Raw genomic sequence first — 25913 nt, 5'->3', positions numbered from 1 at the left:
ATACCGACACGATCGAACGGACGGGCAGAGCATGGGAGTGGCTGTAAAGAACCGGTAGTACAATGAGATTTTTTTTTCGTCGATGACACTCCGGGCAGGCATGAATAAACTGGCGAATGAAGGCGTACATCCCACGCCAGTAATATCGATGCCAAAGACCTTCGTAAGCCTTGAAGACACCGGCGTGAGCAAATTGCGGGTCGGAGTGAAAACCTACACAGATTTCAAAGCGCGACGTTCGTGATATGATTAGAAGCCACTTCTGGCCTTTTGGCGAATTACTGCGCTAGTACAGGAGGCGTCACGAAAAATGAAATGTGAAGCTTGAAAACGCAACGTCCAAGAAATCGTAAGTGTGGGTGCTTCAGAGATAACGTCAAAGAGTGAAGCGATCCATGGATCCTTGCGCTGTGCTGAGGAGACGGAGTCGATGTCTAGAGGACAGCGTGCTGGCAAGGGTTCAGAGACGGAGTCTCGGCAGGGAGAGGTGACCGGGAGAGTGCGTCCGCATCTGCATGCTTGCGGCCGGAACGGTATACAACGCGGATGTCAGAGTCTTGAATCTGAAGAGCCACGCGTGCAAGTCGGCCTAGTGGGGCCTTCAAAGATGACAACCAACATAGCACGTGGTGGTCTGTGACAACGTCGAAGGCGCGGTCATATACATATAGACAAAACTTGCTGGGTGCCCAAAATATTGCCAAGAATTTTTTCTTGGTAACACCGTAGTTTGATTCCGCTTTTGTGTGAGTTTGACTGGGATATGCGACGACATACTCGGCCAAGCCAGGTTTACGTTGTGCAAGAACTGCACCGAGATCAACACTGCTTGCATCTGTGTGCACTTCAGTTGCAGCCGTGGGGTCGTAATGGCGCAATATAGGGGGAGAAGTTAGGAGACGGCGGAGAATGGAGAACGCATGTTCATGCTCAGAAGACCATGACGACATATTGCTGGCGCTACTAAGGAGCTGTGTCAGAGGTGACATGACAGGGCGAATTAAGTCACGAACAAACCGGCAAAACTAGGAGCAGAGCCCTGCGAAGCTCCTTAGCTCTTTGAGTGTCGTCGGCTGGGAGAGTAGGATACAGCACGGGGTTTAGCTGGGTCGGGAAGTATACCGTCCTTGGACACAACGTGGCCGACAATCATCAGCCGCCGCGCAGCGAAGCGGGGCTTCTTCAAATTGAGTTGGAAACCAGCATCCTTTAGACAAATCAGGACCTGTTTGGGGCGCTCAAAGTTTATTGCGAAATTTGGAGCAGATACAACAATGTCGTCCTGGTAGCAAAGACATATGTGCCACTTTAAGCCGCGCAGCACCGAGTCCATCATGCGCTAAAAGGTGGCGGGCGCATTGCAAAGGCCAAAAGACATGACATTGAATTGAATTTATATAACCCCTCAGGCGTAACGAAGACAGTCTTGGGGCGATCTACGTCTGCCACGGGTACCTGCCAATACCCCGAGCCCAGATCTAAAGATGAAAGTACTGGGCGCCTTATGAACAATCCCGTTCATCGTCGATGCGCGGTAAGGGATTTGCTTCCTTTACAGTGGCCTTATTAAGGCACCGGTAATCCACACAGCAGCGCTGGAACCATCCTTTTTCTTCACACGAACCAATGGAGGCCCATGGACTATGTCACGGTCGGATGACGTCGCATCGTAGCATGTCATCAATCTGCTGTGTAATAATGCGGCGTTCTGTGGCGAAAACACGATGGCGTCGTTGTCCCAGCGGTGAATTAGAGCCAGTGTCGATGTAGCGACGAACAGTTGAGGTGCAGCCAAGTGCAGGCTGGGCAACGTCGAAAGAGTTGCGGAACTGGCACTGCAGATGGAGATGCTTGGATCGTCGAAAAGGAGAGAGTCCGTTGACGATAGATGAACTGAACAGATCGTTAGTGAGGAGTCAGAAACGTTTAGGGCACTCAACGCAACGAAGTCAGCCGAAGACGATTCATTCCGCACGTTGAAAATCTCCCAGGAATCAATGAGTTGCACGCACCGAAACCTCGCCGCAGCTTGACGGGAAAAAGAAGGGGATTGGTGACAAAGAGGGTGCTGGAGTGATCGAAACGACGAGCGTCGCATAAGGCAGAAGAGCTTTCCGAGTCAGAAAAATGTTCGACCGTTCAACAATTAGGACTTCGTCGGAAAGGTCGCTTCATAGTACGGGTACACGAACTGACGTGGCCCGAGTAATATCCATGTCTTCCTTGACGACGAGTTTGCTTCGAGACTGATAGGCGTTTGTTGTTGATGGGCTCGTCATACAGCGGGAAGAGCTTTTGTTTAGCGCGGTTGCAGTCGATTACGGCGTTGTTACGCGAGAGAAAGTCCTAGACAAGTATGATATCGTGAGAGCAGGAAGCAATGACGATCAATTCAACGATGTAGTGAACGCGCTCAATAATTACGCGGGCTACGCAAGAGGCTAAGGCCTGAACTGGGTCTCCATTAGCTGTGCGCAGGAAAAGTCCAGTAAGAGACATAGTCACTTTTTGGAGCTTACGACAAAGGGTTGCGTCGATAACGGAAACGGCTGCGCCAGTATACAAGGGCATATGCATGCGCGCCGTCCACAAGAACTTCGACAAAGTTCGACGGAAAAGGGTGAGGACTTCAGTGTTTCGAGAGCAGCGCAGTTCTTGAGTCCTTTACTGAGGCAGTCAGTTTCTCTGTTCTCCAGTGCCAGATCGACGACGCATCGGTGACAAAGAGCGGCAACGCGGCGAAGATCAGCGACGGGACTCAGACGGTGGATGGCTGCTCAGGGACACACTGGATTGCGGATCCGAAGAGTCGTAGCGTGGACTGTGCCGGTCAACGTAGTAGTTTGGATGACGAGCGTCTCGAAACGCGATGTCCGCAGTGTCCGGCGATGTGGCCGGGGCCGCCACATGCAAAACAGATCGGCCGGTTATCTGGCGTACGCCAAGGATTTCCGGCGATGACGGGACGATGCCATGCAATCAGCGGTGAATGGACTGTCGCGGCGACGGGACCATGGGAAGCAACGAGCGTAGAAGCAACTGTCATAGGCGACGCTGGATGAAAAGGCAAGTAAGTTTGTGGCCAATGCCATTTTGCTGCTTCGGCGTAACTCAGGGACGCGGCAACAGGCTACTCCTGAGGCTATATTCTCGACAAGCATGGCGGCTGCACAGCCGCCATTATCAGCCTTGTTGACTCTCTCATTGGCTGTCGAGAGGTCACGTGTTTTGAAATTTGTGCCGGGAAACGGAAGTTTTGCAAAATGCAATTTTGCGTTTTCATCAGAGTGACGAAACGTGACGTGGAGCTGCAAAATTTATCGACTAATTCTTTTTCGTGGTCCTTGGCACCTATATTACGAATTTAGCAAGCCCCTGGAAAGTAAAGCGTTTGGGTTTCAAGGAACTTGCGCGCTCCTAGTGGTTGCCGAACATCCCAAGTTATTTTTCTTATTTCTCTTTTTGTGAATGTTAAATCGGGCGAAGCGGGGAAGTGTTCGCTATTGTGCGTTCGTCGAGCTTGCCTCTGCTCACCCTTGCCACTCGGTAAGCGATATCACAAGTCAGATCGCGCTTGGTCATCTGCTTCGGTTGTCGTCCCAAGTGTGAAGATGGGAAAGATAAGACAGAGAAGCTTGATCGGGTGGGCAACGAACGGAAGACGCAGGAAACCAGGGGCGCGATCTTGTACGCGTTCCAAAATGGAACGGAGGCGTTCCGTTCCATCGAGCCGCACACGATTGGTCAATTTGAACGTCGCGGTTGAAATTGACCAATCGTGTGCGGCTCGATGGAACGGAACGCCTCCGTTCCATTTTGGAACGCGTACAAGATCGCGCCGCTGGTCGACCAAGCATTAGACGAAGATGGCTAAATCGGGGCATCACATGTATTGCGCAGCCCTGTGGTGTTCGATCACCGGGAATTCCAGTTCTGCGAAGTTTTTTTTAAGTTTCCTAATGACTACAGGTAACCACAAGTATTTCACTCTATTTTCCAAGAAGGTACTCATTTTGCAAGAGTAAACCAGTTCTGTGCAAGCCTGAGTGGACTGACATAAGAGCAGCGTCTGTCGACTCATTCGTCATGACAGCAGTCCATCTGTTGCCGTTGAAATACTTGTAATGAAGGGCTTGCCTGCGTGTTCTTGGGCTATACATTTTGTGCACTCTTTGTCGACATGCACAGCCAAGGTTAAAAAGAGAAAAGAGAGACACAGCCATAGTGGTTAATAATTTTGGCATTGGTCTGGATCTTCTGGAATCTATTTTCACTCATTATGCACAAATTTCCGTTGTGAATTGAAATTGCTTCTCTAGATTGTCCCTTTCGCACTGCGTGGAGGTCGGTATTTTTCCACTACCGAATGTGTGAACAAAAAAATGTCGCCGTTTCGCCCGAAAGGCGAAGCATCGATTGCGATAGCAAATTAGTAGAGAGCTATTCGGAGTAGGGACAGTTTTATCGACTGCATAAACTTGGACACATTGGCTTAGAAACTGAATGAACAATCGTGGTGTCAGCGCGCACAAGCAAACATGAAAATATCACACTGAATGACCGCAGCCAACGACTGTCAAAACGCTGGCAGCAAGCGCAGGTTCGCGGTCTATCGCTTCAATGGAAACCAGAGCCCTGTGGAGATAAGAGACGGTGCGGGCGATGGGCACCACCGGGCAAACTGCGAAGGAGAAGTTGTTGGCAGACGAGAAGCTGCCAATAGGGACTTTAGTATCAGCATGGGACCGAACGTCCCATGGGAGGTATAGGAAGTTTCCGGCCCCTGCTTTAAGTCTTTAAAAAGAAAGTGGATGGCAGCCTGCAGAAACCCGTGCAATACATCTGCAATTTCACGAATATGTGGTGGCGTTCCAAGATAGCCGGCATGTCGGCTTGTTGATTGGCTGAAGGAATATCCCGTGATGAGCTTCACAGGAAGGGCCGTTTCGTAAACGTCAATTTGACGTTGCGTGACGTTGCGCTGGGTCACCAGTGCAGCGATTTTCCGCCATACTTTGTGGTGCGACGAGCCGCGCGAATTATGGTAATGAGCGGCCATTAGCAATGGCAGTAGAGAGGCATGCGTATCGCTGCGTATTTCCTTTCATTTGGGGCCATTAAAATATTTTGTCCACAACGCGTGCTCATAGCATTTGCATCGCTCTCGGGTGGTGTTGGCATTTGTGTTTTGAGCCATCATTGTTATTAAAAACACGTTCATTTGAAATAATATTGTTACGGGGACATTTACAGAAAAGGGGGTTTATTTACACTATGTACAAGGAGACTAAATGTTGGCCAGCAACAACAAAGATGGCGAACCACAGTTTCACCTCTCCCTCGTCTCGTCGGCTCTATGCTTCAGCACCTTCTTTGTCCGCCGGACAACTGGCTCATAGCTCTACCCTCCGGCGGCGAAAGCACCGACTCGGTGCAGGTGAACGAAGGGTACATGAAAAAAATAAAGAAAACTAGCACACAAGGCGCACGATAGGGCATGAGACGGACAACGTGTAGATTATGTCCTTGCGGAGAGGATCAGAGGATGACGAAGGCAGAAGTTATGAGCCAGTTGTCCGGCGGACAAAGAAGATGCTGAAGCATAGAGCCAACGAAAAAGGCGAGCGCTCATAACCGATAATTGCGCCCACGTGTCTATGAGCGCCGAAACAGGCACGCCGTCCACTTCTATGTCCAAAAGGTTTTGTCGGGTGGTCAGGGTCAACAGAGGATTTCCGGGTCGGTTGGTCAATGCAGCATCACCTCCGGGAGCTGCACCGGTCAGTTTTCCGAAGAGGGACGGCGAGGGTATGACGACGGTGAGCGACGGGCGAGAACGCCGGTGAGCGAGAACGCCGGTTCTGTGGGGATGGCGAGCGGCGGTCGTAGTGTGGAGTCGGAGCAGAAATATCACAGTGCGGCAGGTCATTGCGGGCATGAAAAGGCGAGGACCGACTGTCTTGCGGGCGGTAAGCGTACGCGGGACGAGGATACGAAATCTGACGATAGCGACAATGGAGGGAAATATGACCTACTCCATTGCAATTAAAGCATATTGGCTTGTCGTCAAGTGTGCGCCACTGGTTTGGGTCGCGGTATCGGAGGTAGGTCGATTGTGGGCGTGGAGTTCGAAAGAAATTGCCGACCGTAGGGCTACTTACAGAACAGATCGGACAGATGCCTGCGTTCGCCAGCTCTTTGCGTACGACAGCTTGAATCAGAGATACTGCCGGGGGGGACTCGTCGTAAGAACGTATCGGGGGAACCAACGGAGACGCAGCCTCAATCTCGCGCTGGACAAGACGCAGCAAGTTTTCGGCACCAGGCGGCTGGACGTCTTCACACGATGACCTAGCGGTGGTATTAGGGAGCCGAACGAATTGTTGTGAGACACGACGGCTCTTTGCTTCTTCAAAGCGTCGGCACTCTCTTATAATGTCGTCGACCGTCGAGCAGTCCTTGTATACGAGTAAATTAAAGGCATCGTCTAGGATGCCTTTAAGAATTTGGCTGGCCTTGTCAGCTTCGAGCATTTTGTCATCGACCCGGCGACAAAGTGCTAATACATCTTGAATGTACACAACGTACGGTTCAGTAGATGTTTGGGCCCGGCACGAAAGTTCCTTTTTGGCGGCTCGCTGGCGGCTAAGTGACTTCCCAAAGAGTTCCTGCAGTTTTTGCTTGCAAGTGTCCCAACTGGTCAATTCCTCCTCGTGTGTTCGGAACCAAACACGGGCCGTTCCCTTGAGGTAATAAATGATGTTAGCCAGCATTATAGTCGGGACCCAATGGTTGCGCTTGCTGGCGCGTTCGTATTCGAGTAGCCAGTCTTCAACGTCCTTGTTGTCAGTGCCCGAGACGGCGCCAGGGTCCCGGAGTTGAGTCAAGACAATCGGTGCTGTGGTAGCCGAAGCCGAAGGAGTGGGCCTCTCAGTCCTCATGGTCGAAGGGCCCACGAGATTTCCGCTTCGAAGTTCCGTGATGTGCTGGTGATGTACCCCACACCTCCACCAAGATTTTACGGGGATATTTACAGAAAAGGGGGTTTATTTACACTATGTACAAGGATAGTAAATGTTGGCCAGCAACAACAAAAACGGCGAACCATAGTTTCACCTCTCCCTCGTCTCGTCGGCTCTATGCTTCAGCATCTTCTTTGTCCGCCGGACAACTGGCTCATAACAATATTGGTCGAAACGAACAAACCTTGTGCAACTTTTTGCACTTTTCACTATTGCGTTTGTATCATAATCAATATTAATGACTTTTCGCGTCATCAAAGGCTATAAGAACGGCGCCTTTTTAATTTACAAAAAGAAATGTACGCAAGGCGGTACCTTGAAGTTTCCTCTCGTGGTGCGAGTAAGCAGGGGACTGAACAAGAGATGGCTGTGCCGGCGCTTGCGTCGCGCAAGCGGATGCCTGTGGCGCGTACCGCTATCGATGATATTCGGCCGCTTCTCAGCCAGACGAATCGGGCTTAGTCACTTGCGTTTCACGAGATAGCGATAACGCGGCCTAGAGCGCACGCTCGTTATCACTGGTAGGTCGCTTATGTTGCCTGAAGGTGGAAAGCAAGCACGTGGGCGCCAATATACGATTACTTATTCCATTTCCCGAGGACACGCATCCTAGCTAATGAAGCAGACGACAGCTTGTGCGCATGCAGACGACGGAAGCGAGAAACGATTTTGATGGAATAATCGTACGCTTTGAGCTAGCTGCTTTATTTTTACTGGGGAGGAAAACTGATTTGCTTTATCAAGAACGCTAGGTTCAATTCCTACATTACAGTATCTTAGGTGAAACGCCAAATTTGCGTCACGTTACGAAAGCAAATCGGGGCTATCAGCGCAATTTTGTAAGCGTCGCGCCTACGTCACGTCTCGAAGAAAATGGCGGAATGTCCAGGATAGCGGGCTCTGGACGGGCACCGGTAGGGCCTCAGCGATCTGCTCCTGAATCGCGTAACGCAGCATAGAAGCCAAAGAAGTGGGCTGCTGCTGCTGTGGTGGCGGGTCCGAGTGCTTAGTGATGGTGGGAAATAGAGACAGTGCACGAGCGTCCTCTTCACGCACGAACGTTTTGATTTGTGTGAAGAGGGACGAGTGGTCAGGGACGACTGACAATGTCGTGAGTGACTCGTCACGTTGGTAAGGACGAAGGGACAAAGCTCGTTGCTTCCGCAATTTATAGTAAATCTGGCACAGCCTGCCATCTTCCACAGCGATAGGGGACTTCGTGACAAGCATTAGGAAGACGTCATCATCCATACCCTTCATTATGTACTGAATTTTAGCAGCCTCTGTCACTGAAGCGTCGACATGTTTAGACATGTGGACGACATCCTCGATATAGCTTCTTGATATACATCCTCAAATTTTCGCCGATGACTGTATAATTTACCGACCAATTACCAGTTTTGAGGATCACCTTATTCTTTCAGGTGACCTTCAACGCATTAGCCACTGGTGCAACACCTGGCAAGTGGCGCTTGCTGATCTAGTATCCGAAGCTTCACTGTACAAATATCTAGGCGTTAATCTCGCACCAAATCTTTCTTTGGCCTCTGATATAGCAACCATATGCTCTAATGGTTCAAAAACCTTAGGGTATATTCGTCGCAACCTAGGTAATTCCCCGTCTGACATCCGCAAATTAGCCTTCCTGACGTCCACAGCTCGAGTTCGCATCCCCAATATGGTCTCCTCCTAACAAGTATCTAATCTGCTTGTTAGAAGCCATCCAAAACCGAGCTAGTGGATTCATTTCCCGCAATTACAATAGACAGTCAAGCATAACTCGAATCAAACTTGACCTTTTGCTTCCTGCACTAAGTAGTCGTCGTGACGTGGCATTGCTGTCCTTGGTCCATAAATATCTTCATCAAATGAAGTCATCGTCTTTGCTGCTGGAACGTGCAAGTTGCATGTCACGATGACTGAATAATGATTTAAGTTTCACTCGCATCTACGGAAACACGGATGCACTTAATCTGTCGGCTTTGCCACGAGCCATCCGCTTGTGGAATTCTCTCCCGGATAGCACTGTCATCCAAATGGACAGAGATAAATTTAGGAAACTCCTGAACTTGAAGTTTCTGTTTTTAAAATGTGTCATTCTGTATGCCATGCTCTGTATTTCTATGTAACGTCACGCTGACTTTTGTTTTCCTTTGATGCTTTAAACTTTTCTTACGTGGTGTTTATGTGCGCTTGGTAAAATTTATCCGGTATATTGTACACTACCCTGACCTGTTATTTCTGTTTATCTGCGTATTGATAGTATTTTTCTTTCTTTTATACTTTAAACTACACATTTTCTTACACGATGTTCGATATGTGCCCGAGCAATATGCGTGATAAAATTCAACCGATGTTTTGTACGCTACCACATCTTGTTCATTTATAACCCTGTTTTGCGCCGATGAATTATACTCATTTTGTGTTCCTCAAATCTCGGTATTTATGTGTAAAATTGTCTTGCAGTGATGCCCCCCTTACTCAGTGCTCCTCATGGGGCCTGTAAGCTATTTTGAAATAAAATAAGAAATAAATATAAAAAAATGTCTTACCAGGATGTTGCGTCCGAGCACGAATACGTTGTTCGGCACTCAGCTTTGACAGCGGGCCAGGTTTGAAGATCCATTTCCTGGTTCTTATACCACAAGTTCGCCACGTCCGAGAGGCATAAAGTGACCGCAATATTGCTTGCTTCGCTGGAAATGACGTCGAAAGACGATAGTCTTCAGCCACCACTGATACGTAACACCCTCTCTTCTCTCCCCTCCCACCCATTACGCTCTTCTCCTCCGCTCTCACTCCTCCCATGATGGATGCAATGGAGGTTTTGCTTAATTCAATTCGAATTTCCCGCTTTCACCCTGCTCTCGCGCCATCTGTTGGGACCTTTTATTACTGTTGGCTTAAAGCCGGCTACAGAGCTGCGGCTTCAATGGGCTCTTTTTTAACGAGTAGCGTCTCTTCAACACCATTTCTAACGCGTTGATTTTTCATTTACTAATGTGAAAACCAGTCCAATGTGTATTCTTAATTAAATTAACGCTGTGGATCACGGTTAGGTACATATATTTTGTCTCGGATAGGTCTGAGGTTTCATTTTGACTGTAGAGTGTTGACGTGTATGACTCCGTGCCACCAGTGCTAGTAGCTCTAAACAGTTTAGGGTATATATACTTCGTGTTCAAGCATGCTTTTAACTGCTTGGTTTTGGCCGGGCGGTTGAATCGAGTCTGTCTGTCTGTCTGTCTGTCTGTCTGTCTGTCTGTCTGTCTGTCTGTCTGTCTGTCTGTCTGTCTGTCTGTCTGTCTGTCTGTCTGTCTGTCTGTCTGTCTGTCTGTCTGTCTGTCTGTCTGTCTGTCTGTCTGTCTGTCTGTCTGTGTGTCTGTCTGTGTGTCTGTCTGTCTGTCTGTCTGTCTGTCTGTCTGTCTGTCTGTCTGTCTGTCTGTCTGTCTGTCTGTCTGCCTGTCTGTCTGTCTGTCTGTCTGTCTGTCTGTCTGTCTGTGTCTGTCTGTCTGTCTGTCTGTCTGTCTGTCTGTCAGACAGACAGACAGACAAAGTTCTTCGCGTGTAGGTAGCCCAAGAAAGACTATCGTCTTGAAAATTGACATTGTTCAATTGCGTGGTATCATCCCATCAATTGTGCGTGCCGACCCTCTCGTACCATGTGAGCCAGTCCTCGACGTCATGGTCGTGGTCATCTTTGCCGCTCAAAACAGCGGGGTCTCTTTGGCGAAGCGCGCCGGGGCAAATGACGCCGGTGGTGATGACGTCGGCTGGGCATCGGCTGGCATGGTCGACTGCAGCGTGCAGCATCGGAGTTCCAGGGTGCAGGCGTTGTGGAGACCCCAACATCTCCACCACTTAAAAAGAGGCTTATTGGACGTGGGCCGTGAGTCAAGACAGGTCAGCAGCGAAGAGCACCGGTTCAGGTCGAGCACTGCCTCGCGCACTGTGTTGCCGATCCTGCTTGCGCCCTTCGGCTGTCCTCTTCTTAATTCATTACACTACATACCACGTAGGGTCATTCTGTTGCATGAAATTTCCAGAGCTCTTTCTTAATGTAAGTTGAGTGGCATTCGTTATTCGCTGCATCCCCTTTCACTGCGGTCGTTTTCCTCTGTCTCCTCCTTATGCTATTTTTTTTCTCTTCGCACGTTCATCACCATTCACGCCTCTCTGTTCTCTCCTGTGATCCCTCGACTCTTTTCAACACAGAAATGTGGTGGATCTCCATCGAATGCCTCAAACAGGTGCCACTAAGTTCTGTGACTGAAAATGTAATTCCGCTACTATGAAACATTCATTCCGCACTTCAATAAGAATAGTAACTACACTAACAATAAACTACATTTCAATGAGCGCTTGGTTACCGTGGCTGAAAAAATACAACGAACGCTGGACCAGAAGCGGCAGAAAGACAAACACGGAAGAAAACCATAAATACAAGTGCGCTGGCCTGTCTCCTCGTTTTTGTTGCTTACTGTGTTGCGTCTCGTGGGTAATAAAGATTCCTTTAGTAAACATAAACTAAGCCAAGAAAATGTTTCTGTGAAATGTAAGGCTTCCTATTTTTCTTCTGGACAGGACATCAAATCTGTGAGATTGACATTCGAGAAGATGGACTTCCAGGACACACACATGACATTTTCCATGTTTGCCAGACAATGTTTAGCTATATCTGCGAACATAACTCCGCTACGCCTAGGATTTACCGTGTTGGTTGAATCCGAAAAATCAATAAATAAAGACGCAGAAATTTGCAGCTGTACTTTGTATGACTCTGATCCTGGGATTTCTTCGTCTCCGCCGACACAACCACGGCCGCTGGATAATAAAAAAAAAACTTTTTTCCAGCGGCCGTGACACAACATTCGACAGCAAACCATTTCACGAATTGAAGCGAAAAGTGCCTTTCTCTATTAGAATAACGCGCACAAGACACATCCCAGTATTCGTCTCAATAAAGAAAAGCACAAAACAAGTGTCAAAACCACATGATGGATAATAAGGCGCATTCGAACAATGCAAAGCACGTAGTGTTCACCGCATGCGTTTCCCGGTAATGATTACGGTTCCATAAGCTGCAGTTGCGCGGAAGCGGCAACTGTATCATACAAAGCAGGGACTGACGTCACTACACTTTTATATGTAAAAGAAAAACCCACCTAGTAACTGATTTAATTTGTGTTGTGATAACGCTATGGGAAGGCCACGCTTAGTTAGGACTCCCGAAGAGCAGCATGAACACAATAACACACCAGCAAAAGAAATTGCCGAGAGCCAGTGGGGCTCTAGACAATGGGGCTCTCGATCGAGAGTGAAGGTGCGACCTAATTAGGAAGGCCCACTAAGCTTCAACACTGGCGCTCCCTCACCACAACAGGAATTGGCCTTTCTGGTGCAGTATGTGGCCACTACCTGGCTCATGATCCTTGTAATTACCCCATGGCCGTAATTTCCCAGCGGCTGCGGAGCAACTGACCAAGGCGGCAGTCAGACCAGCGACGCGGTAGAGGGTGCTAAGGATCTCTGGAATCCTGACAGTTCGCCACTGGAAACTGAACCTAGTAATGTTCAACACGCGAATGCTCTCGAGTGAGGCTAGCTTAGCAGGGCTGTTTGAGGAATTATCACGGATTGCCTGGGATAGAATTGGCTTTAGTTAAGTGAAAAGAACTGGCTTCTACAGTGCTGACTAATGGCCACGGCCTCTGCTACATAGGTCTTTCAGATAAGAGAGAATGCAGGGTAGGATTTCTAATCCATAAGTCAATGCGGGCAACTTTGACGAATTCCACAGAATTAATGAGATGGTAGCAGTCACCGTAATAAAGCTGCATATGAGGTATAGAAAAAAGGTAGTACAAGCCTATGCCCCATCCTCCAGTCACGATGATGAAGAAATAGAGGTTTTATGAAGATGTTGGATTAGCGATGAGAAAGGTGCAAAACCTCGGTATACTGTAGTCATAGGCGAATTCAATGCAAAATTAGGAGGAAAAGCAGGCTGGTGAACAAGCAATTGGCAACCACGGCATGTAAACTAGGAACCCTAAAGGACAGATGTTGGTAGAATTCGCGGAAAGTAATAGGCTCCGAATGATGAATACCTTCTTCAGGAAGTGTAGCAACAGGAAGTGGACCGGGAAGATCCCTAATGGAGAAACAAGGAATGAAATGGATTTCATACTCTCTGCCGATCGAAGCATAGTGCAGGATGTAGAAGTGCTAGCTTGGGTAAAGTGCAGTGAGCATAGCCTAGTGATGTCTAGGATGTCTTTCAGTTTGAAGATAGAAAGTATAAAATTAGTCAAGAAGAAACAGGCAAACCGAGACGCAGTAATGGTAAAAGCAGACCAATTCAGGCTGGTGCTCTCCAACAAATATGCAGCTTACAACAGGAAGATGAAGACAACATAGAGGTAATGAATGAAACCGTAACTAGGCTGATCTCGGAAGCAGCAATTGAAGTGGGAGGTAAGTCACCAAGGGCAACCAGTAGGTAAACTTACCCAAGTAACAAAGGACCTAATAAGAAATGACAAAGCATGAAAATGTCAAACTCAGGAGATCAGATATAATTCGCTGAACTGTCAAAACTGATCAACAAGAAGAAAGTAAGGGATGATCCAAATTATAACGTGGAAAAGACAGAACAAGCAGTAAAATATGGACGCAGCATGAAATCAGTGAGAAGAAAACTTGGCATAGGACAAGGCAAGATGTATGCACTGAAATATAAGCAGGGTAATGTCATCAGCAATGTCGATTATATAGTAAAAGCAGCGAAATAATTCAATATCGACTTTTACAGTACCCAGAGCAGCAACGCTACCCTCATTCGAAGTAGGGATGATCAGAAAACAGAGGCTCCTTCTATAACTAGCAATGAAGTTAGAAAGGCCTTGCAAGTCATAACCCGGGGAAAAGCGGCTGGAGAAGATGGAATAACAGTCGATTTAATCAAAGATGGAGGAGATATCGTGCTTGAAAAGCTTGCGGCCCTTTATACGTAATGCCTCACGTCTTCAAGTGTACCAGAGGACTGGAAGAATGCTAATATTATACCAATTTATAACATGAGAGACGTTAGAGAACTGAAATAAAAATGCCGCGGTTTCACCCGAAAGGCGAAGCATCAATTGTGATAGCAAATTAGTAGAGAGCTATACGGAGTCAGGATAGTAGTTTTATCGGCTGTATAAACTTTGACATGTAGCAGCACCAGCAACGCGCAGAACTCTTGTCGACGCCGTCGGCGTTTTGCCCGCATTCGCACCCAACGCGCGCGGCGTTGGTGACGGTTGCCTGTGCCTCTGGCGGCGGCTCGGAGGTTTTAGACGAGATCAGAATGGGACACTTGTCGAGCATCGTCGGAAGTCGTTACCACCTTCGTGCCTCGCAACGTTTGTATATAAATAGTAGTAGTGATTTTATTGAAGAAGAAAATGACGCCTATTTCTGCTACCCAATAGGGAGCACGGCGCAGCGTCAGGGGAAGGGGAAAAAGGAGATAAAGATGTTGAAAGGAAGGGAACAGAAGGAGAAGCAGCAAGAGTCTCATCCGATGATGGAGGAGGCTGGTGATGGAGGCGGTGCCGTGCTGGGGGCGAGCGCTTAGCGATGGGCGGTGATTCCGTTCAGTTCCACAAACTCCAAAAAGCTATGGAGAGCTCGGAGGTGGGGAGGCGACGGGAACAGGAGGTCGCTGGTTGTCGCAGCAGGTAGACCCTGTTGTCTGTAGGCAGTGATGACCCTTGAGCGGTCCTGTCCCAGCGCTGGGCAAGCACAGAGAAGGTGCTCGAGGGTCTCGGGGTTGCCGCAACGTTCGCAGGCCGGTGAAGTGGAGAGTCCCTTGGCGTGCAGCCGCGCCGCCGTCCAGACACAGCCCGTGCACAGTCGACTACGCATTTGGTGGCGCAGCTAAACGTCGCTTCCCCTCCCTCCCTCCCGTCCCCCCACGTCCTTTCGCGCGACGGAATAAGTCGCGTTTGCTCTCCGCCATGCGTTCGATCCCCATGAAAGCGTGCGTCCCTCGCGCGTTTTCACTCGCACAATCCAGCATACGGCGCGTGACGACCACTTCATCGACGTTGGACTTAATGCGGAACCTCGCGGCGACGGCGGCGATGACGCCAACGGCAGAAATCCGCTTGGAATGCCCATATATTCGCTATCGCAATAAAATTATAGGTTCATTATCTTGCCTCCAGTACTATATAAAATATTCACCAAGATAATTTCCAATAGAATCAAGGCAACACTTAACTTCAATCGACCAAGAGAACAGGCTGACTTCAGGAAGAGATAGCCTACAATGGATCACATCCTTGTCATAAATCAGGTAATCGAGAAATATGCAGAGTACAATAAACCTCTCTATATGGCTTTCATAGATTATGGAAAGGCATCTTATTCAGAAGAGATACCAGCAGTCATAGAGGCATTGCGTAATAAAGGAGTTCGGGAGGCATACGAGAATATCTTGGGAAGTATCTACAAAGATTCCACAGCCACATTGGTTCTCCACGAGAAAAGTAGAAAGTTTCCTATCAAGAAAGGGGTCAGGCAAGGAGATACAATCGCTGCAATGCTATTCACTGCATGCTTAGAAGAAGTATTCAAGCTCTTGGAGTGCAAAAGCTTAGAAGTGAGGATCAACAGCGAATATCTCAGCAACCTTCGGTTTGCAGATGACATTGGCCTATTCAGCAACAATGGGGACGAACTACAACAAATGGTTGAGGACCTGAACCGAGAAAGTGTAAGAGTGGGCTTGAAGTTTAATATGCAGAAAGCAAAGGTAATGTTCAATAGCCTGGCAAGGAAACAAGAATTCAGGATCGCCAGTCCGCCTCTAGAGTCCGTAAAGGAGTACGTTTATCTAGGTCAATTACACACAGGGGACCCTGATTATGATAAAGAAATTTACAGAAGAATAAAATTGGGTTGGAGTGCATACGGCAGCCATTGTGAAATCCTCACTGGGAGCTTATCCCTGTCGTTGAAAAGCAATGTCTACAAAAACATAAGAAGCAAAATAAAAAAACGCAAAATACGAAACGCATACATGTGTTCAACTGTGGAAATACCATCCTTATTTAATACAGGTCTTGCTGACGACATATAATCAAGCTGAACTATGTGGCGGATATTCTTGTTTTGTAAGACCGTAAGTTTCTTCGCTTTAGTCGTAGTCGCCCACACTAAACAAATGAGTTGTGGCGCAAGGAAAGAAGGAGGAAAACCAAGGGGAGACAGGATAGGGCGCCAAACTTTCAACTAGTTTTATTCCCAGCACATCACCCAAATATATACATTTCCAAAAATGCGCACAAAGACAAGGGCGCAGCACGTGTCACAGGCTACCTGACTGCGCTATCTAAAAACAAACATTCACGTTTGTAGAGGGAAACACAAGGCACGCTGACGCAACCATCACCCTTCCTCCTTATGTGATACGCCTCGAGCAGTTCACGGGCTAACACTTCTCTGCTTCTTCCTATCACGCGCGTCTCATCAAACCGTGGTGCACAGCCATGCGAGGCCCAATGGAACGGCAGGTGTGAACCCGCACCATTTTTAATGGATAACACATGCTCCCTTAGGCGGTCATTAACACAGCGGCCTGTTTGGCCTATATATGACTTGCCACAGCTCAACGTTGAGCTGTGGAAGAAGCAGAGAAGTGTTAGCCCGTGAACTGCTCGAGGCGTATCACATAAGGAGGAAGGGTGATGGTTGCGTCAGCGTGCCTTGTGTTTCCCTCTACAAAAGTGAATGTTTGTTTTTAGATAGCGCAGTCAGGTAGCCTGTGACACGTGCTGCGCCCTTGTCTTTGTGCGCATTTTTGGAAATGTATATATTTGGGTGATGTGCTGGGAATAAAACTAGTTGAATGTTTGGCGCCCTATCCTGTCTCCCCTTGGTTTTCCTCCTTCTTTCCTTGTGCCACAACTCATTTGATCAGCTATGCACCAACTCGCCCAACGCACTACCTTATTATCGCCCACACTAGGTTACAATAACTTACGTTTGGTGTGAAAAGAGTGTGACACACCTGTACCTTGACCTTCGTCGGGAGGCGACGTCAACAGCAAGCAAGTACGCCAACTGTAGAAGCAAGTTTTTTGCACACATTGGTGGCATGCTGATTCCAACTCAGGTGAGAAGAAAAGGTGACTCCAATAATTTTGTGTTCACTGGCAATATCAATTTCCTTACCGGCATTTGCAAGTGGCTGTGTTATTTATAGCTTTTGATTTTGTTGCGTTAATCATTATCGAATTTTCATTGAACCAAACAAGTAATTGTAGTAGTTACGTATTGCACTGAGCAATTAAATTGTTCGCGTCTGGCCTTGATAGAAGCATAGTGGTGTCGCCGCCGACCACAAATTTTATGGTGTTATCAATATTATCAATGTCGTTAATATAGATGTTAAACAATAACGCACCTAACAGGTAAAAGGGGCGACGTATGATTACCTAATTGAACGCGTTGTTGGAATCGCTTACATAATCAAGACCATGAGCACCGTCTATGCATCGTTTGTGCAATAAAATATAGTGACTTAAGGAATCAAAGGCCTTGCTGAAGTCTACAAAATGTCTGCTGTGTAGAAACTGTCATCAATATTTTGTAGTATAATTTATTTAATTGCAAGCGAATATGCTTACAATTAAAGGCAGTTACCCAAAAAACATTGGGCGAGTTTTCTGAGTTGGAGAAAACACTCCAGGTAAACTTGAAGCTGATTCCTACTTAGCCCAAATATGGTTGAGATATCACCCAAGCATATAGCTCAGAAGGACTGAAATAAAAAAAAACTTATGTAATAGACGTAGCAATATATCGACAAGAACTAACAATGATCAGGAAATATAAATGATGGGGGATAAAGAAATGCAAGGCAATATATCTTATCAGTAAAAAAAATTGGTTACTAATAGAGATTTAGGAATTTTGAAAACTGTTTTCAAGTTCGCAGCTCGAAGCAGATAACGGATCTGAATTTTTGTCGGTCATGCTGAAAGTCGTAAAGGAAACCAAAGGCAAAGCATAAAAATAGACAGCTGACGGAGAACTAAAATACACAAAAGACCTTCACAAGAATAGGAAGTCAACAGGTGCGGACATTCACAAGATGGTGTTTTCTGTAGTTTCTAGGATCATGAGTGCGGCAGTATTTCTGCGAAGGCTTCGTTTTTTGCAGCGCAATAGAACGAGTAACAAAAAAAGCACGAAATGTGCAACAAGCAGACATGGAACGAATACAATGGTGCTGGCTTCCACTTTTACCGAGATACGAGCATCTCCTCGTTTGAAGCGATGGGATATGAGGTAAACAACGCACGACAATTCTTCAAGCTCTGTCAGTGTTTTTGCCCGTGACAGGAAGCGTAAAGGGCCAAGAGGTTTTGGCGGCGGATGGCGATGTATCGGAGACGACGGGTGTGGCCATCCTCCATAACGTTTTCTTTCGCCCTATTCAGTACCTTCGGTCTGCGGGCTGCGTCGTTCCTTCATTGGTAGACTTTATTACGAGAGCAATTATATGGACACTCCAAGCGGATTTCTGCCGTCTTCGTCGTCGCCGTGAGGTTCCATATAAAGCGCAAGGGCGAGAAAATCGTCGCCGCGCGCCGTATGCTGTATGTTCGAGGGACGCGCGTTTTACGGAGAGCGAACGCACGGCAGAGAGCAAACGTGACCTCTCCGTCGCGCGAAAGGCTGTGGGGGATGGAAGGAGGAGGGAGGGAGGGAGGGAGGGGGGGGGGGCCATTGTGCGGCGGAACCAACTGCGAACTTACCGCCCCGGTGCAAGGAGTTTGGCGATTTAATCTCGTGCGCGTTAGGAGGAAAGCAAATAGGCCCGTGTGCTTGCGTTGTAGTGCACGTTAAAGAACCCCAGGTGGTCAAAATTAATCCGGAGCCCTCCACTACGGCATGCCTCATAATCAGAACTGGTTTTGGCACGTAAAACCTCAGAAAGAAGAAGAAGAAGGAGGAAAGTGGGACGGCAGCGCGTGAGGGAAGGGGTGCGGCTTCTACTCTGCCAGTAACTGCGCACTTGCACTTTGCGCTGCTGCGAGCTGTCGCGCGCACCGTATCTTGAAAGCGATCTCCACTCGCCTCTTACCTTTCAATGCGCTGTGCTTTCGCCGCTCAGTTTGCCTAGAAGCGATAGACCACACGAATTTTCGCTCGCTGCTGCTATCGAGCTTGCTCACGTCAGCGTTTTCACAGTGGTTGTCTGCGGTCACCGGATGGGATCTATTCACACTTGCTTGTGCGCGCGGACACCATACTTGCTAATTCAGTTAGTAAGCGATTGTGTCCAAGTTTATGCAGCCGATAAAACTACTGTCCTTACGTAGTGTAGCTCTCTACTAATTTGCTATTGCAATTGGTGCTTCGCCTTTCGGGCGAAACTGCGACTTTTTTTAGGGTTCTAATGTCGCTGCACTTAAGAGCGTTTTCAAGTGATGCTTTTATTGCGACAGAAATTATATGGACACTCTAAGCAAATTTCTGCCATTGGCGTCGCCGTCGTCGCCGCCGTCGCCGTTAAGTTCAAGGGCGACAAAATTGTCACCGTGCGCAGTTTGCAGTTACTGCGTTTTTTTTTTTTTTCAAATCTCGTGCGCTCTCTTTGCATCCCGGAAAAATTGCTACCGCAGCAGTTATTTTATACCTATGAGAATGCAAGCAAACTTGAAGATATAAAAAAAATCGAGAAGCAGACAAAGACAAAGCGACGGGAAGGTGGATGGAGTAACAACTGAACTTCATTCTTGAAAACAACGTCCCCTAAGCCCGTACTGAACATTCGCAAGGCACAACATATCAAATACACGGTCAACACCTTATCTTTACGCGCTTACACTGATCAAGAAATAGAAGCTCTTTCTTGGTGAGGAACACGGATGGCGCGCTTACACACTTCTCGGGGCCAAGTTTCTAGATGCGATAGGCTTCAAATAACTCTCTTTCCTGTTGAGTCTGAGCCTTCCCTACAATTTATACGTCACGAAAGATGGGATTGCAACCGCACTCCTTACAATGTAGTGCAAGATTACCTCCCGTGCCTGTGGGTACCAGATTAGCATGCTCACTTAACTAGAAGGCCATCTAGTTAAGCCGCCTAACTAGAAGGCCATCTGCGACGCCGACATAGTCCGCCGTGCGCTGTGTTTTCGCGGTTTAGTTCGCGCTGATGGGAGACGCAGCACGAAGGTCAATTCGCTCGCTGCTGCTGCCGGGCTTCCTCACTGCAGCATTTGACAACGAGTTCCACGGACGTCACCGTAGCCGATGTGGAAAGATGGTGTGGTACGTTTCTTCCCATTGTCATTACGTGTCCAAATGTGTCTTAAAATGAATGTCGGTCGACCATCCTTGTCGTAGCCTCGCTTTCTCGGGGAGCATGTGTCGCAGATGCCCGTGATTAGGCCAGCTTGCTACACAGCCATCTGCATGGCGAAAAAGAACTTTATGAGCATGTGTCCGTCAATGTAGCTACAAAGTCCACGTAAGGATCGTAATGAGAGTTTAATGATCGCCTGTTCGAGTAATGCGACTCACGAAGTGTAATTGTGCTATCTGTCATAGAAAAGCGTTCAATATTTTCTGCAAAATATAATGAACCGCTATGCTCCATACTTGAGGGCCAGCATTCGTGTCATAAATAAAAATTATACAGATCTTATGCGCATGTCGTCTATCTAAAACGGAGGTTTGGTGAAACGGTTAGTTAAATTTTAGAAGACGTTTTATCTATTGCACAATGTTTTGGAGTATACAGTTTAGCTTCCTGCCCTGCAAGATTCGGAGACTTTAACAACACAACCTACGGCACCCTCGCGACCCCATTTAAACTATCGCAGTGATCAGCCCAGTTTTAATGGCACCATCTCCGGGATCGATCTAGCTTACTGCTGTAATGTCTCCAGGATTGCCCCACATTTCACGGCTAGTAACCTACTGAAGAGGCACGCTAAACCTCGGAAAACGAGGCGCAGAAAGCCACTATTTAAACTTGAAATGGCCAAGGTACCATAAATGCCACGCTGAGTTCGATACCGAATATGCCAATTTAGGGGCAGCAAATTTAATGCAAATTTCATAGTCTCATTTTGATTTACAATTTGCACGAACGAACTTTCGGTTGGGGATAATTTTTAAAACGAAATACCAATTATTAATTTATTATAGTGTAACGTAAGAACTGAAGGTTTTCCTTATGTCCAGTATAACGCCTAAATATTTGTGTTCTGTGTTCAGATTAATTATTTAGATGCAGCTTATTATACGCATCTTCGACCAGATCTCTCTTTCTTGAAATAGACGCAGGAACGTTTATGAACATTTTGCAAGCATTGATTCTCATTCACTCATTTGGACACTTCGTTCAGGCGAGGCTGAACTTGCCGCTCCCAGACTGCACACTTACAAGATCCGGATCTTGTCAGTAGTCATCGATGTATGTAGAATAAAACGTAGTTCGGGAAATTTTTGAACGTAACCAAGTACGGCGCCCTACGGTATCCCAATTTCTTAGATAAATGGTATAGATGGAGCATTGCCATTTCTAACGTGAAATGCGCTTTTTGATAAGTAATTTTTGATACGTTAAGCATGTTCTCATGGATACGCATTTCTGAGGTCTCACCAAGTTAGAAAGTTCCAAGTAGTCTCATATGCCTTTTTCATATTGCTAAAGAAATCAGTACCGATGAAGTCTAACAATAAAGCATGCCAACAATTTTTCTTTATCCTCCCATATATTTTGTACAAATTTATATTTAGGACGGAAGAGCACGAAGACGAACTGAGCTGAGCTATTATATATTGGCCAATCCCCAAGTATGGGTGCGAGCCATTGTATGAGGCCATAAGCAGCAGCATCATCATCAAGCGTAGCTCCATGCCTTGCTGCGATAGTTTGTCATAGTGAAGGCTTAATTGTTCTTCTTGGACGAAAAGCCATCCGAGCCTATGACAGACGGCACGCCATCGCTTGCGTCGAGTACGCCTCTTCGCACTTTGTCCGCCAATGATATAGTGCAAGGCTCGCCACGTCGACATGGAGATGTCCGGTTCCTTTTTCTCGAACAGTGACCCAATGCAATCCGGCAACGCCTACACCGCCGTGGAGGACAAGCGACTAAAAAGGAAATACCTCAGGACAACCAAAGATGTGAGTTAGCAGGGCCCTAATGTACCGCCTACTCCGATTTACAGGATTGCTTTTGTGCCTCTCGACATGTCTAAGAATTTAAATTCTGTACACAGACAGATTATCAACACCTACCTCGGCAATGTGGCTCCGAAAGGAATTAACGAAGTGCATTTCAAGACCAAGAAAAACGTTGTTGCAGTGGAAGTAGCGACGCAAGCCGCCGTAGAAAAATTTTAAATCATGCGCATACTAGGACACTAGAAGTCCGGTCGTTCATTGTGCGCAGAGGTCACACTACGGCAGGCGTTATTTTCGATGCCGTGATGTCATACCTCCACTGTGGCGGCAGCCATGGCATATCTTTATTATGCACAGTAAAAGAAATGAAGCGGTCGAGATGGGGTAGGCCCCACGAGGCCAATTCCAAGGATTGTCCTAAACAGAAAAAGAGTTAAAAATACTGAACCAAATCAACAAGACAAATGTCCCACAAAGAGGCAGCAGAGTCGGTGCAACATCGGAGGAGACGATCGCGTCGTCGACTTCGACATGCTGTACGTGCAAAGGAGAGCTCCATGGCTCCAGTGCCGCAGGTCCAGCAGAAGGTAGTTCCATCGGCATCGATAGATCTCTCCGAGCCATTCCTTCGAGCGAGCCGCGCGAGCGAGGAATCGAACGTATGGCTACGCTTGGCGCCACGGACATGGGCCTTACACAGTCAGCGCGAGCAAGGTCAGTGTGCCGAAATATCACTGTTGGACTCTGTCTTCATAGCGATGCTGCGACAAATAATCGACACCCAGCAGCTTCTACAGTCTGGTTTAAATACGCCGGTGGCACTACTAGCTGCAAAAGTTATGCAAGCTATAGACAGTCTTTAGCTGCACTGCAGTAACCTCCACCTCTGCCCCTGGAGACGACTGCGCTGCTGAATGAAGTGTGGTGTCTACGCATCTGCAACAGCGGCGGCGACGGCCGAGCGGGAGAAAAAAAGAACCAGGAAGCTCGCTTTGTCGCATAGCGTTCGCCGCATTCTTCTCTTCTTTCTGAGATTTTACGTGCCAAAACCAGTTCTGATTATGAGGCAGGCCGTAGTGGAGGGCTCCGGACTAATTTTGACCCCCTGGGCTTCTTTTACGTGCACTACAACGCAAGTACACGGGCGTTTTTGCATTTCGCCTCCATCGAAATGCGGCCGCCGCTGCCGGGATTCGATCCCGCGATCTCGTGCACTGCAGCGGACTAAGCCACCGCGGTGGGTCGTTCGCCGCAAGCGTTTCCCGGTAAATTTCACGGTTGCATAAGCTGCAGTTCCCGGGAAGCGTCAACTGCGTGTGTGGCCCGTCTATATCAAAATTGGAGGACGCTTAAGTTTCTCCTGTAAGAGTGCAACGCGATAGCGTTATAGGGCCCCGTTCGCATCGCATTTTTGTTTCAGTGAGCTTCACCGCAACACAGAACTTGGGAAAGCCAGCTTACAGAGACCAAGCTTACACCAATCCTCTCAAAGTCGGCTTCACTTTTAAACAGCAATGCTTTGCTGGGAAGACGTTTTTCCAGGTGCAATATTAGTCGTCCTATATTAAAATGTGAAGGCCCTAGCAACATTTTTATTATTTTTTTAATTGTGTACTATTGCCCCGACGCATTAGGCAGGCCAAGTCCCAATTTGACCTGCCGTATAACTGCCGAGGATGCGAGCGTCACCTGGATAGCGTTTTCGCAAGTAAATTTACCAGAGCGCACAGGGTTGGTATGGTAGAAATGCTGGAAAAGGGGTTTGTGTTTGAGTTTCCTCGTAACAGAATTATGTTTTCTCGTACATTCAAATTACAATTTGTCGTACTTTACCAAATAATTACAATTAAAATGTAAGTCGTACAACAGTCGTACAACAGTCATACTTTACTATTTGTGTGACGCATTTCACTGTGAGAAATTGAATTATATTCAATTAAATAGGCACTTCAAGCGAATTTTTGCCGTCGGCGTCGTCGTCGCCGTCGCCGTGAGGTTCCGTATAAAGTCCAAGGGCGATAAAATCGTCAGCCGCGCGCCTTATGCGCCAGTGAAAGCGCGAGGGGGACGCGCGCTATCACGGAGAGCGAACGCACGGCGGAAAGCAAACCCGACTTCCATCGTGCGAAAGGCCGGGGGGTATGGGAGGGAGAGAGGCGGGGCGACGCTGTGCTGCGGCACCAAATGCGTATCTTGGGTGCAGGGGCAACTGGCCCCTCAATGTCCCACGGGAAAGGAGGAAAGCAAGAAAGCAGCGCGGGAGGGTGGGGGGGGGGACAGCTTCTACTCTGCCAACAACTGCGCTTGTACTTTGCCCGGCTGCGACGGTCGCCCGCACCGTCTCTTAAAAGCGATCTCCACACAGCTCTGACCTTTGTATGCGCCGTGCATTCGCCGCTCAGTTTCCGTTGAAGTGATAGACCGCACGAACCTTCGCTCGCTGCGGCGGCTGCGCTTGCTGCCAGCGTTTTGACAGTCGTTGTCTGCGGTCATTGAGTGTGATCTATTCATGTTTGCTTGTGCGCACTGACACCGCGCTTGTTAATTCAGTTAGTAAGCGAATGCGTCCAAGTGTATGCAGCCGATAAAACTACTATCCCTACTCCGAATTTGCTACAGCAATTGGTGCTGCGCTTTCCGAACGAAACTGCGACATTTTTTTGTTCATCAAAACCTTGCACCACGTGGAGGCCCTGCGCGGTCGGTGTGGTTCGGGATGAGTTTCTCTTTCGCTAACACCTTGCGCCACGCGGAAGGCCTGCGCTACAGCACTGCACGGGCCGGGCCGTCCGAAGCGTTTGTCGGCGGGCTCGGGCCGGGCCCGGGCTTAAAGCCGCGGGCCCGGGCTGGGCTCGGGCTTGAGGCCGCGGGCCCGAGCCGGGCTCGGGCTTGAAGCCACGCGCCAGGGCCACACTCGGGCCCGCTCATTGATGGGCCTAAGTAGGCCTTCGAGCACACGCGACCGTTATGCATTGCATGGTTCAATGCATTCTGTGCCAAGCTGAAGTGACACGTGCAAGATGACTGTCATCATCACCATCAGCCTATATTTATGTCCACTGCAGGACGAAGGCCTCTCCCTGCGATCTCCAATAAACCCTGTCTTGCGCTAGCTGATTCCAATTTGCGCCTGCGATTTTCCTAACTTCATCACGCCACCTAGTTTTCTGCCGTCCTAGACTGCGCTTCCCTTCTCTTGGTATCCATTCTGTAGCTCTAATGGTCCATCGGTTATCCATCCTACGCATTACATGGCCTACCCAGCTCCATTTCTTCCGCGTAATGTCAACTAGAATATCGGTTATCCCCATTTGTTCTCAGATCCACACCACTATCTTGACTGTATATCTTATCAGATGACTATATCTTATCAAAGAAAATAGTAAAACAGATGAAGTTGTCATTTTTAACAGCGGAGCTGTTTCAGCTGGGCCTAATGTGTCCGCTGAATCCAAAAATGTGGGCCGATCCTGGCAGCAGTGCAGAAAGGGTCCGAGCGCAATGGCACATACACCTGTGAACTAGCGAAGCTGAGCCTGGATAATTCTAGCTAAGAATGGTGGGGACTAATTGCCTATTGATAGGCAATTGATAGCCAATCAATAGCTAGTCAATAATCAATCAATAATCAATAAATTCTCGAAAATGATGGGGATGACTTGGTAGTGCTTAGCCTAGCCAAAAAGCCA

At 47.9% G+C, this 25913-nt stretch overlaps 1 protein-coding gene across 2 annotated transcripts in view; it reads left to right on the top strand.

Annotated features, from left to right (window-relative positions):
- LOC119462222 (uncharacterized) overlaps window positions 1–11786 on the top strand; it is a 48238-nt gene extending 36452 nt beyond the window's left edge. For both annotated transcript variants that reach the window (XM_049672828.1, XM_037723570.2), the window contains one exon: window positions 11607–11786. In XM_049672828.1, coding sequence (XP_049528785.1) covers window positions 11607–11746 — 140 coding nt within the window. In that variant the 3' untranslated portion in view covers window positions 11747–11786. The remainder of the gene's footprint in view (window positions 1–11606) is intronic.
- Window positions 11787–25913: the final 14127 nt, after the last annotated feature.

The sequence above is a fragment of the Dermacentor silvarum genome, chromosome 8 (assembly GCF_013339745.2).
Source record: "Dermacentor silvarum isolate Dsil-2018 chromosome 8, BIME_Dsil_1.4, whole genome shotgun sequence".
In the NCBI taxonomy this organism is placed as follows: Eukaryota; Metazoa; Arthropoda; class Arachnida; order Ixodida; family Ixodidae; genus Dermacentor; species Dermacentor silvarum.
Note: the sequence above shows the minus strand (reverse complement) of the source record. Positions and strands in the feature narration are given on the sequence as shown.